This window comes from Prionailurus viverrinus, chromosome B3 (assembly GCF_022837055.1).
Source record: "Prionailurus viverrinus isolate Anna chromosome B3, UM_Priviv_1.0, whole genome shotgun sequence".
Classification (NCBI taxonomy): Eukaryota; Metazoa; Chordata; class Mammalia; order Carnivora; family Felidae; genus Prionailurus; species Prionailurus viverrinus.
In genome coordinates, this window is record NC_062566.1 from 140091812 (window position 1) to 140103874 (window position 12063).

The 12063-nt window shown below is 59.8% G+C and overlaps 1 protein-coding gene across 4 annotated transcripts; it reads right to left on the minus strand.

Moving 5' to 3' along the window:
• Nucleotides 1–1347: 1347 nt before the first annotated feature.
• On the minus strand, nt 1348–10874 carry ANKRD9 (ankyrin repeat domain 9). 4 transcript variants are annotated; one of them, XR_007153269.1, is made up of 4 exons: nt 10214–10350; nt 6972–7043; nt 4341–6510; nt 1348–2027 (listed from the first exon to the last, which is right to left on the minus strand). XR_007153269.1 is itself a non-coding variant. In XM_047864008.1 (3 exons), the coding sequence occupies exons 1-3, from the start codon at nt 10248–10250 to the stop codon at nt 5483–5485; spliced, it is 1137 nt and encodes a 378-aa protein (XP_047719964.1). In that variant the 5' UTR covers nt 10251–10874; the 3' UTR covers nt 5385–5482. The 4 variants fall into 4 exon arrangements, 2 of the variants coding, with proteins under 2 accessions (XP_047719964.1, XP_047719965.1); XR_007153268.1 differs by having other exon boundaries at nt 1348–2030; XM_047864008.1 differs by lacking the exon at nt 1348–2027 and having other exon boundaries at nt 5385–6510; nt 10214–10874.
• Between the last annotated feature and the right edge of the window lie 1189 nt (nt 10875–12063).

Consider the following 12063-nt stretch of genomic DNA (forward strand, 5'->3'; position numbering starts at 1 on the left):
CAGCAGGACACATGGTGTGCCGGGAAAGACCTGAACAGGAAATGTCGGACTCGTGTCAGGGAATGTCACGCTTCACGGATGTCAAACAAAGCTTGAATGAAGGAAGACTCGGCCGACCCTTCCGATGGAAGACTAAGTACATCGTGCAAAGACAGGCGTCCTCTCCAAAGGAACTGGTGGGCTTAAGTCAGGCTGTCAGAACCCTCCCTGGCGTGTTCTGCTGGAGGGAGGCAGGGAGGAAGTCCCAGAACAGTGTCTGTGCCCACAAGGGTCCCCGACTGCCAGACGTGCGCCCGGGGGCCCCTGAGCCGCTTCGTGTCCCACCAGAGCCCCCTGAGAGAGATACCGTCAGTCTCAGGGACACTCGGGTTCCTTGACTTGCTGGAGGTCACACAGGGGCCGCTGGGATCGGAGCCCAGCTCTGTGGAACCCCAGACCAGTGCTGCATGAGGCCGCCTCACTGTCGGGGGAAGAAATAGGTGGGGGCTGCCAAGAGCGATGACAGCAGCAGGCGGTGTAAGCGTGGCGTGGGAGGGCAGGCCAGGGACACAGCTGCCCAGGCCCGCCAGGAGTTGGCACGGTGGGGGCACGTCGTAGAAGAGGGGACAGGCGGGTGCGGTCACCGCTGATGTGGACCACTGCCTCATTATCTGGACAAAATAGCCATTAAATGGATTAACGAATCTTAAAGCTAGGGTGAAAACAGTATCCGATTTCTGGATGGCAAAGGCTTTCTAGACTCCAACGTGATGGGAAAAGCCACAGAGGAGAAGTAAGTATACAGATTTGATTTCCTCAAAATATTAAAATGTGATAAATTTAAAACCCCACAAAAGATTAAAAGGGGAAACAATTGTGGCATCAGACGATGACGATGTACCTTAAACACTTGTACACGCCAGTCGGAGGACCTATGGCTCTCGTATGGACCCAGATGAAAGCGTGTCGCTTAGCTTAACCCCTGGCACCCAGGCGGGGCACACGCGGAGCAATCTTCCAACTTGCAAACCCACAAACTCCACTTCCGGAATCCTGTCCTCGGGACCAAATCCTAAATTGGGGGGAAGTGTATAACACAGGCCATTTTATCATTGCGTGATGCGAACCGCTGACCTCCAGGGGCAGCTTCCAGCGCGGCCTCCTGTGTGGCTGTTAGAGGCACGTGTCCCGGAGGAAACGGGCCAGGGCTTGGCCACATCGATGCCACCGGTCTTCCGTGTGTAATAACGTGGTGTTGCAGATACATGGGGGGAGAGAGAGAGAAGGGAGAGGGAAATAATACAACGCACAGGTATTCGCACCCTTCTAACCTTTGGTGGGTTTGTATCTTTTGAATTTCAAGCCATGTAAATGTATTATTTATTTCAAAATAAATAAAATTCACATTTTAAAAAGTGCCAACATTAACTCCTTATGCTGTCAACACTAGCTGAATCAAATATCACCAAGTAAACACCAAAGGCTCCTGAGAAGTCATTTACAAAGCATTTTACAATATAGGAAAGTGCTTAGACTACAGTAAGTTTAAAGGTACTTAATTATTTAAGCGATCTGATGTCATGTATGTAAAAAATATGCATAGAAAATAATTTTAATATATTTATATACATGCATAGAAAAGACTGGAAGAAAATACACCCACATGCTCGTAGTGGTTGGTCGGTGGGCTGGTGGCAGGCAGCTGGCCCCCTTTTTTGGCAGCCAGACAATGGAGGGCGAGCAGGACAATGTTTCCGTGAGGAAACCCTGCCGGGCCCTGCCCTGGATTTCTCTGCAGTCCCAGTGTTCTGCCTCCAGTGTGAGTTCTATAAGCAGAAATTCTTTTTAAAAATCACTTAAGACAGAAATCTCGGTCTTCACCTCTGTCCTGATCAAGGTGGTGGTTACATGTGTAGACCTCTGTCAGAACTCCTCAGACTATACATTTAAAGTCTGTGCGTCTCAGGGCACCTGGCCGGCTCGGCGGGAAGAGCATGAGACTCTTGATCTCGAGGTCGTGAGTTCAAGCCCCACATTGGGCGTAGAGCCTACTTAAAAAGAAAAAAAAGAAAAAGAAAAGGCCTCTTTTCATCTTTAAGAAAAAATAAACTCTGTGCATCTATCATCTGTCAGTCATGCTCCATTTAAAAATGTAGCAGGACAAGGGGATCCTGGTGGCTGTCAGTTAAGCGTCCGACTTCAGCTCAGGTCATGATCTCGCAGTTTGTGAGTTCGAGCCCCACATCGGGCTCCTTGCTGACAGTGTGAGGTCTGCTTGGGATTCTCTCTCCCTGTCTCTCTCTCTAAATAAACTTAAAAAAAAAAATAAGTGGGAAGCTCTTTCCTTTTAAAAAAAAAAAAAGAAAGAAAGAAAAGGTAGCAGGACACAAGCACAGTGGGGCCAGGGCGGGAACAGGTGCAAACACTGCATGTGGCCGTCCCTGACCACGAGGGTTTCCTTCCTTCCCGGCTCCCCGGGAAGCATCCCTGTTCTGAACAGGACCGGCGGGAATTCAGGAAACTCTTCCCAGTACAGTAGCTGACAGTTGGTGAGGCATGGAGAGGAAGGGACACCAGAGTAATCTGCATCGAGGTAATACCAGGATGGAGTCCGCATGTGGCGCGGCCCTTGCGTGGAGTCACGTCCCCACAGCCAGAGGAGGGGCAGAGCAAGGCCCTCGCTGCCCTCACAGCCGCCTCCCCCAGGCCACCCCGACAGCAGGGCGGTCCCACGGTGTGCCTTTCCGGTTCGTGGCCCAGCCTCCTGTGTCCTCCCTGGCAGGCGTCTGGGGTAAAGATTCTGGCCCCTGAGCTCCACCAGATTGGGAGTCACTGGGCCGATGGGTGGGCATGGTCGGGGGCAGGACTGGCCACAGTCAAACCTCCTTAGACCGGAATGAGTGGGCCAAACGAACCAGTGTGCTTCACCCCAGAGAAAAGTGGGCCTTGTTCTGGGCAGAGCAGTTGCTTCAGAGAAGCCATCAAGGCAACGTGCCAAGACCGAGCAGAGTCCCCGTCTGCCAAGGGACACCTGGGCGGGGCCTGACGGACTCTGGCCCTCCCCAGCGCTCGGTGCACATGGCCCCCACCGACCTGGCTGTCCTTGCTAGGGCTGGAGGGTCCCAGGGACTGATAAGCCCAACACTAGGGACTTCCTGCCCAGCCTCCTGCCCTCCCTCTGGCCAGCGGCGGCCACCAGATAGCCCCGAGGCTCTCCTTATCACCCTCCACCACCTCTCTGGGGCCTCTGCTCAGTGATGCCTGCCGTGCCCCGAGCCAGGCGTCCCCGGCGCCACAGGGGCAGCTGTGCCGGCAATCAGGCCCCACTGCTGCCACACGGCTGGGACGCTGGCTGACCTCGACTCCCTCAGCGTTCCCTGCGGCTCCAAGCAGTGTCAACTCCATTACCCTCCCGGACCCCGTCCCGCCCACCCACGGTGAGGACACCAAGGGCTAACGCCCTGGGATACCCTCCTCCTGCCATCTCAGCCCTCCAGGGCATAAGGGGCCTCCGGTGGGCCCCAAAGTCACCCCGCAAGTGATGGAAGGTCCCCACAGCTGCCGCTCAGTCCCACCAAGAGCTGCCTGCTGGTCACCTTCAAAGCAAACCACTCCCCGTGGGCCCCAGAACTTCCCCTGAACACGCGTGCTCAGGCTGGGCCCCCAGGCGGCAGGGCCCATGATGATCCCGCCACCCACTCCAGAACGAGCCCAGGTCGCGCCTCCTGCATGCCTGACAACGGGTTCTGTGGGGTGCCCCTTCCATGGCCTCCCGGGGAGTCCTGAGGCAAGGCAGCTCCCCCACCTCTGCCTCACCCCAGTCCTAGCCCAGGGACCTCAAAAGGGCAGCCGTAATATAGTGTGTAAGGCAAGAGGGGCCCAGGAGGGCTCACCCCACAGAAGATAGAGCTGGGCCTGGGGAGACGGGGGAGAAGGCTGCAAACCTTTCCCTTTCAGGTGCCTAGGCCTTCTAGAAGCTGCTGGGGCATCCGGGCACCAAGAATCGCCCCAACGCCTCCACAGGCCCGCCGCCCGGAAGCCACTGCGACCTGCTCCTCTGGGCCACCCTAGTCTCCACCTTCATGCGCCCCCCAAAGGCAATGCACTCTCCCCCACAATGGCATCCCTGGTGGGAGGACCTGGGACCACCTAGAGCCAGGGGTTCCTGATGCCCCCGGTTCTGAGCTGGGAGAGATATTAGTATCCACTGCCCCTAAGTGTCAACCTTCAGAGAAACTACTGAACTGACCCCCAGGACACACAGCAGGAAGGGAGGAGCCCTCACTCCCACCTGCCATCTAGGATCAGCCCCTGGGCTGTGCACCCCTCCCTTCTCCCCTCCTCCCCGCCATCCGGCAGACCTTTAGCCGTCTCCTCCTGGCAGGACATCGTGGCCCTCCAGCCCGAGCCACGCAGCTTGGATTTCATAGCCCAGCGGAACTCCCCGGGGCCGAACGGCCTGGCCATCCTCCCTGGCCTCGACGCTCCTTAGGGCACGGACCAGGCTTGTCCATCAGTCCATTTGTCCTGAAGGATGGCGGCACATCCGTTAACAATCTTCTTCAGAACCTTCCTACAGAAGCCAGCTCCATTAGCTGCGGCAAGAGCGCTTGCCCCACTGGGAGCCACAGCCACCCAGTCACCCTCTGGGGACTGGGCCAGGGGAACACCTGGGATCCCACGCCAAGGGCCGGACCCAGGTCAGGCCCGGAGGAAGGCACATCTAACACCACCAGAAGACAGGGTGGAGGGAGGCGGGGAACAGGGGCTTGAGGCACCGGAGGCTTCCTGGCAGAGGAGAGGAAAGCAGGAGCGGGGGACTTGGTGCCTGCTACTCATCAGGGAAGACGGACAAGCCCAGGCCCGGATACGCCAGTTCTGGGGGGAGGTGTCACAAGGATATCCAAGGAGGGGACGCGGGAGAAGCGGGAGCACAGCCTGGATCACGCCTCCCCCCACGCCAGCACAGCAAGCCTTCCCATCCTCCTCTGCCCCACACAGGAGTTCGCAAGGCCCTATATGCCCACTGCACAGAGGACCTCTTTCCCAGAACCTCACAGGACCTGCTCTCTTGGCCTCTAGGCCCTCGAACATGCTGTCCCCAGCTCAGGCACGTCGGTCCACACCCACAGCCCCTGCCCAATTCCTGCTCAGCTCAGCTGTCACTCCCTCTGGGACACTTGGTCCTGGAGGCTCTACATCAACATCGAAAGCTTCAGGGGCTGGACAGTGAGCAGAGGGTAGGGCCTGGCTCTAGGAGTCACGTGACTCCTGTACCCTTGCAAAAAGGGAGGGAGGCGGGGAGCTGGGCTCAGCCGGACCCCAGAAACCCGCAGCCGGGGGCCCACGTGACCATCAAGGCCCAGCCTGCAGCGCGTGCAACATACGAAGCAGAGATTCTCCTATACAGAGATCAATATATGTAAAGTGCTGGGTACAACGCTCTGAAAAATAGTATTTCCAAAAATCCAACGACCAGCCCCACCCCCCTCCCCGCCGAGGTCTAGCCCTTGCCCGTGAGGTCCAGCGGCTGCAGGAAGGGCGGCAGCGGCAGCTCGTCCAGGGCCTCGGGGAAGCGTCCAGGCGAGATGGCGGTGACCAGCACCTGCATGGCGCGCACGAAGAGCGAGGGCGGCGCCAGGCCCGCCAGCCACTGGAACTTGTCCTCGCCCAGCAGCCGCTGCCAGCGCGGCCGGTCGCCCAGCAGCTCCCGGCGGGCAGGGCCGGCGGCGCCCGCGGGCGTGTACAGCGCCAGCAGGTCGAGCAGCAGCAGGCGGCGCTGGCGCGGCTCCCCGGGCGCAGAGGCGGGAGCCCCGGCGGCGGCAGCGGCGGCACTGGGGGCCCCGGCGTCGCGGCCCAGCTGGCGCAGCAGCAGCTCAAGAGGCGTGAGGCCGCCGCCGTCGCGCAGGCCGGGTGACGCGCCGTGGCCAAGCAGCAGGAAGAGGCACTCGGGGCGCGCCAGCTCGCAGGCCGCGTGCAGCGCCGTGCCACCACCCTCCACGCGGCTGCAGCCGCGCCGGTCGAGCACGCGCGCGCGCTCCTCGGGCGGGAAGTCGCGCACGGTGCGCAGGATGCGGCGCAGGATGCCCACGCGGTTGTAGCGCACGGCCAGCGCCACGTGCGGCCCGGGAGCCGCGCAGCAGCGGAAGCCGGCGCTGGGCGGCGCGAGCGCGCGCCGCGGGAACGTGGCCAGCAGGTAGTGCGCGTACGCCTGGTGGTCGTGCACGAGCGCGTAGAGCAGCGCCTCGGAGGGCGAGTAAGCGGCGGCGCGGCCGCGCTCGTCCCAGTGGAAGGCCTCGCTGGCGCGCATGTCCTCGAGCAGCCACACCGGCAGCAGGTCGCGGACGGCCTGGTAGAAGGCGAATGACGACTTGCGACACTGCTTCTGCGCCCGTGAGCGCGCCGCGCCTGCGCCCTCCGGCCCGCCGTCCGCGCCGCCCCCGGGCCGCCGCGCGTCCCACGGCATGCTGGTGGCGGACGCCGGCCTCCCGGCCTCACGGCATGGGCCCGGCGGCAGCTGACCACCTGCACCTGCGGGGAGGGGATCGCGGTGAGGCTCCAAAGCTCGAGGTTGCCTGCTGCTTAGGAGGGGCCCTTCTCTGCTAGGTCCCGACCCACCTCCCGCATCCTTGATCTAGATGCCTCTGCTCTCCCTCCCTTAAAGTGTCTTGTTCTCCGGCACCTCTGCTAGAGATGCCCTTCCATTCCCCCTACCCTCAGAGCCCCACCCGCCATCAAGGCCACGCCGAAAACCCACCTCCCCACCTCTTTCAGCCCAGAGACCTGGTGACCTGGCTGACTAGGCTCACCAGGTGCATCCAACCCCAAACAGAAAAGACCAGGTTGGGGGGCAGGAAAGTTGGAGCCCACCTCTCCAGCTGAGCCAAGCTCCACCTAACCATGACCCTATCCTCTGACCCCTGACCACAGGTGGGAGCCCCTAGGGCCTCCCCCCGTCCCAGACAGGGACAGAGTTCTAGACCCAGACCTACCTGGTTCCTGCACTCTGATCACAGGACGTTGAGTATATATCACTCTCTTTCTCTGAGCCTCAACTTCCTCATCTGTAAAAAAGGGGGTGGGAGAAATGAAGTTGTGAGCCCCAGCTGGGTGAGCTGGGGTGGAGCCTTCCACCCAAACATGATGTTTACTGGATATCATCAACCCTAGCTGCTGGGAGGAGGCCGCAACGAAATCAACCTAGAAACGGGTATGCACAACGCTTTACAGCAAATCCCCTCCAGGTCTGCAACTTCTCTTGATCTTCCCAACTACTAGATGAAGCAGGTACTGTCATTCCATTTTCCAGCAAGAGACAAGCTTGTCCAAGGTCAGTCAGCAAGTCATGGTACAGCCAAGCCTAGAACCAAGATTTCCTGCCTCCCATTTTGGGCTCATTCCAGAAATGGGGGGGGGGAGCCCCCAACCCACAGGGAGCCCAGCTTGAGCCCTGCCTGACCTTGCCCGCTGAGCCCCCGGCCCCAAACTGAGCCCTGGTCTGACTCCTGACCCTGGTCCAAGCTCCCCACTGCTTTCTCTCAAGGGTAAGCTGTTGGTCACAAGGGGCCTGGGTCAGCGCACAGGCCGCGTCCACACACACTGGGTAACTAAGTTACAGAGACGAACACTCTGGAGAGTGGGCTACAGCCGCAGTGCTCTTTGGGGGGCACCATGCCCGAAACACACCCCCCCCTCAAGCCTGGGACTCTGCGTCCCAGGTGTATGTACCCCTGTGTGGATACCCGTGGGGCGCCAGGCGGGTTACGTAAAGTTGGGCCGCCCCACGTCACTGGGCAGCGAGTCACAGCCGCGGCTCCGTGAATGGGGGGGTTGGGCCACCGAAGGCAGGGCTGTACGCCCGGGGCCGCCCGCCAGCTCCTCCCCGTCCCCTCCTGGCGGCCGCGGGTCGCGGGGGTCGAGGCCAGGGTGTTTGCCGACCGGTGGCCAGAGCAGCGAGAGCTGCACCTGCGTGTGCATATGCCCAGGGGACACAAGGGGGCGGCGGCCAGGGGAGAGCACCCGGGGCTGGGGCTGCGCGCCGAGCGGGCCGGGGGTAGGCGGGGGACTCACCGTGGGGGACAGCAGGCCCTTGGGCCTGACGTCCCAGTCCCCGTCCCGCTGAGGGCCGAAGCGCGCGCTGTTACCCCGAGGGTAGGCGCGCAGGCAAAGGTCCCAAGACGGGCGGGCGAGAGGAAGCCGCCGCCGCCCGCGCCCGCCGCAGCCGCGGTCTGAGCCGCCGCGGCCGGATCGCTGGGCGGCGGCGCCGGCGGCGGGCGGGCGGCGGGCGGCGCAGTGCGGTCGGAGCCCGGTAGGACCGCGGGACCGTCCTCCGCAGCCATTGGCCCGCACTGCCGGCCCCCGCCGCCGCCCATTGGTCGCCACGCTGCACCATTGTTACGTCACCAGCCGGTGGGCGGGGCGCCCGGCCAGACCCGCGGAAAAGTTGGGAGAAACTTGCGGGCGCGCGGGGGGGCGGGGCTGGCACAGGCCGATGCGGGGCGGGGCTCCCGGAAACCCGAGCTGCGGGCGAGGAAAGGCCCCCCGGCGGCCCGGGAACGGGAGGATAATTGGGCCGATTTGCGGGGTGGGTCCCGGCGCGCGCGTAGGCGCTCCGGCTCCCTGGAGTGTGACTTCCCTCGTCACCCCAGAAGTCCTATTCCACCTCCCCAGTAACCCTCTGTGACCTTGAGGGAGACCTCCGGAGCTGTTTCCCATCAGTCCCCTTTGAGGGGTCAAAGGGCAGGAGCTCTGACTCCTCCTAAGGGACCCAACTGCGTTCTGCCAGGCCAGGGTCGGGGCATCGGGAGCCCCTGCTCTAGGCTGACGTTCCCAGGGGACGGTCCAATGGATGCAGGCAGCTATGAATGAGCGCGGACTGTGTGCCAATCTCAGTGCTAAACATACTTGATTTCACTTCATTTTCACAATCGGTAGCGGTGGAAACTATGACCCCCCCCATTCACAGGCCAGGAAATTGAGGCTCGCAGGGAGGTGGCCTCCCAAGTGAGGAGCAGCCAGAAGGGAAACCAGGTGCTTCGCCTACTTTTCTTCAGACATGGTGGTGGATTGGGCCCCAGCTGCCCCAGACTCTCCACGAAGGGTCCAAGGTTTGGGGTGCCACACATGCGGGCACCCAAGGTCATGCTGAGACCCCACCAGATGCCCCCATCTGAAGCACTGCCCCACCTAGGGGGGGTGTGATCTCATAGGCCCGCAGTGAAGCTCTTGGGGTCCAGGGCGACCACCAGATTTAGAGAAAGTAGGTCATTGACCCGGGAATGTGGGATCCACCTGCCTCGCCTAGGCTTTCCCCTGCTCCTCTCTCTAGGCCCTCAGTTTCCCTGCATTTTCTCCCAGCTTTCCCATTCTGGACGTCTCTGAGTATGATGGGGGGAGGGGCAAAGTGAATGGAGATCCTGGGGTTGACTGTTTGCCCTCTGGAGGCCTCAGACCCTGGGAGTGAGAGCTTCCTAGGGAAGTGGTGCCCGAGGTGAACTACCTGTGGCTCAGAGCTTGGGCCCCTTGCTTCCTCGTCCTCATCCTTTTTCAGGGCTGGAGTTGAGAGCTCATGCCATCTCCAGGACTACCAGTGGAGTGAGGTTGTAAGGGCATCGGCCGCAGGTGCCAGGGTGTGCAGCTGGCCTCAGGGCAAGTCTCTCTCCAGCCCTGGCTGCCCTCCTTGCCTTTCCCTTCAACTTGGCTTCTTCACTGGGGTTCCTAAAGGCCTCTTTCTAAAAGGTCATGTCTGACCCCATATCTCCACCACTTAGAAGCTTCCTGTCCACATGATTAGCCAGAAAGACCGGGTGGGCAGAGGAAAGGCATTCCCCCGCTGAGGAACAGTTGGAGCAAAGGTCTGGGAGTGGCTGAAGAAGGCTGGAGATGTCAGTCAGGAGGGGCCAAGGTACATATGTCCTTGAATGCTGGGGCAGGTAGCTTGGGTTTGTCCGGAGGATTTGGAAGTGACGGCAGAAAGGGTTTGGAGGTCAGTTGGTTAGTGAATTATTTCAGGCATATGAAAATAATCATAATGAATGCCTGGGAACCACGGTCCATTTGAAGAAATAACAGGTGGGTAACTCTGAAGGCCCGTGTGCCCATCCTGCCCACCCCCTGCCAGCCCCGGGTCTTTCCCACGGTGGGAGCTGACATTGTAACGCCGTCCATCATGGCACCAATCAGCCCTCGCTGCCAGCGCCTTGCTCTCTCCTCCCAAGGTTACTTTCAGACTCACCCTCTGGGGTACATGCTGCTCTGGGTCGCCGAGGCATCTTCTGCTGGTGGGAGCTGTCCCCTGTGCCTGGCACACGTGTGGTCTCGCAGAGCTTCTGGCTGTGAACATCCTGCCTATGTCTACTTGGGGACCGTGCTGGGGCCTGGACGCAGGGACAGGGCGTGCCCCTCCACGTCAGCCTTTTAATGCCAGGTGCTCGGCTGCCCTATAAGGCTGCTTCAGGAACAGTTCGAACAGGGTGCAGAGGGGCAGCTTCCCTCAGGAAGGGAGGATGGACTTGGAGGGGGCGGAGGGCGGCTGGGGCAGAGGGGAGTGGATGGAAGATGAAGAGACGGAGGCCTGGGGTGGAGAGGGGCTACCCTGCCCAGTCCTGGATGCCCTCAGCAGGGAGCGGGAGTGCTCACCAGCACAGCTGTCTTGGTATGGGGTTTGACTTTTAACACTGTACTGTTTCCTCTGGAACCCATCCCAAGCCCCACTCCCCTCTGTCCTGGAAGAACTTGTCCCACAAGACAGGCATCTGGGTGTGCCCAGGTAGTGAGGAGAGCCGTTCAGGGTGTGTGTTACAGGTAGAGGGAGGAAGGTAGGGAGTGCTCCCTGGAGGAGGAGGTTGGTGCCAAACATGCTGGCTGTTTTTTGTTTTTTTAATGTTTATTGATTTTCGAGAGTCAGACAGAGTACGAGCAGGGGAAGGGCAGAAAGAGGGAGACACAGAATCCGAAGCAGGGTCCAGGCTGTCAGCACAGAGCCCGACGTGGGGCTCAAACTCACAGACCGCGAGATCACGACCTGAGCCGAAGCCAGCCGCTTCACCCACTGAGCCACACAGGCGCCCGTAAGCACGCTGGCTTCTAATCAGCTATTCACCAACTGTGGGACCATAGGCTGAGTAACTCCACCTGTCTGAGCTCCAGTTTCTTATCTGTGAAATGAGTCAGGTGGATTTTCAGATCTCAAAAGGAAGCTGTTCCAAGGGGCAGGATTGGGCAAGGGCCAGGACCTTGAGAAAGCAGAGGGAAGTATGGGAAGTGGCCAGGACCAGGAAAGAGGATAGGGAGACCCTACCCCCTGCCACCACCACCCCTGGGTCCTCTCCTGACTTCAATTAGCTGTGCTGGGCCAAAGCCCACCTAGTCTCCAGGGGCCTGTTCCATGGGTGCTTGCTCCTCCCCCTCCAGCTTCTCCCCTTGGACAGCTGGGCTTGTCCCCACCTGCCCTGGCATTCAAGGTCGCCCACAGAGCTCTCCACCCCATCCAACCAGTCTTTCAAGGCTCAACATGAGATGCCAGTACAGACCAAAGACAGGATACAACTAAGCGAAGACAAGTGATACCCTGGGAACCAAAGAGTCCAACATACATGGCAAAGGAGTGACATTCAGAATGTGTAAAGATCTCCTGCAACCCAGTGAGAAAGGTTAACCCAGGAGGAAAATGGGCAAGCAGTATGAATAGGCAATTCACATGCTGGCCAACAAACACATGAAGATACTCAGTTCTGTAAGAAATCAGCAAAGGTACAACCTCTTGTAATGCCTACTGGCCAAAACTGAAGTGGCCAGTAACAGCCTATATTGTCAGGGTGAAGAATCAGGCCTTCACTCTCATGCAGAGGTGGGGAGGGCACTCCAAAGGCACTTGGGTCCAGCAATCTTTTGGTTAGCTATCTTATCCCAGGTAAGTACTTGCCCACACGCCAACAAGTTCCACTACTGTGGGTTTTGTTCACTTGCTTACTTCTTTAAAGTCTTATGAAAGAATTTAGCCTTAATTTTATATCTTATGTCTATTTCAGAGGTACATCTTGGGAGAGAATACAGGTGACTACCAAGTAACAAGAAGGTAGGGTG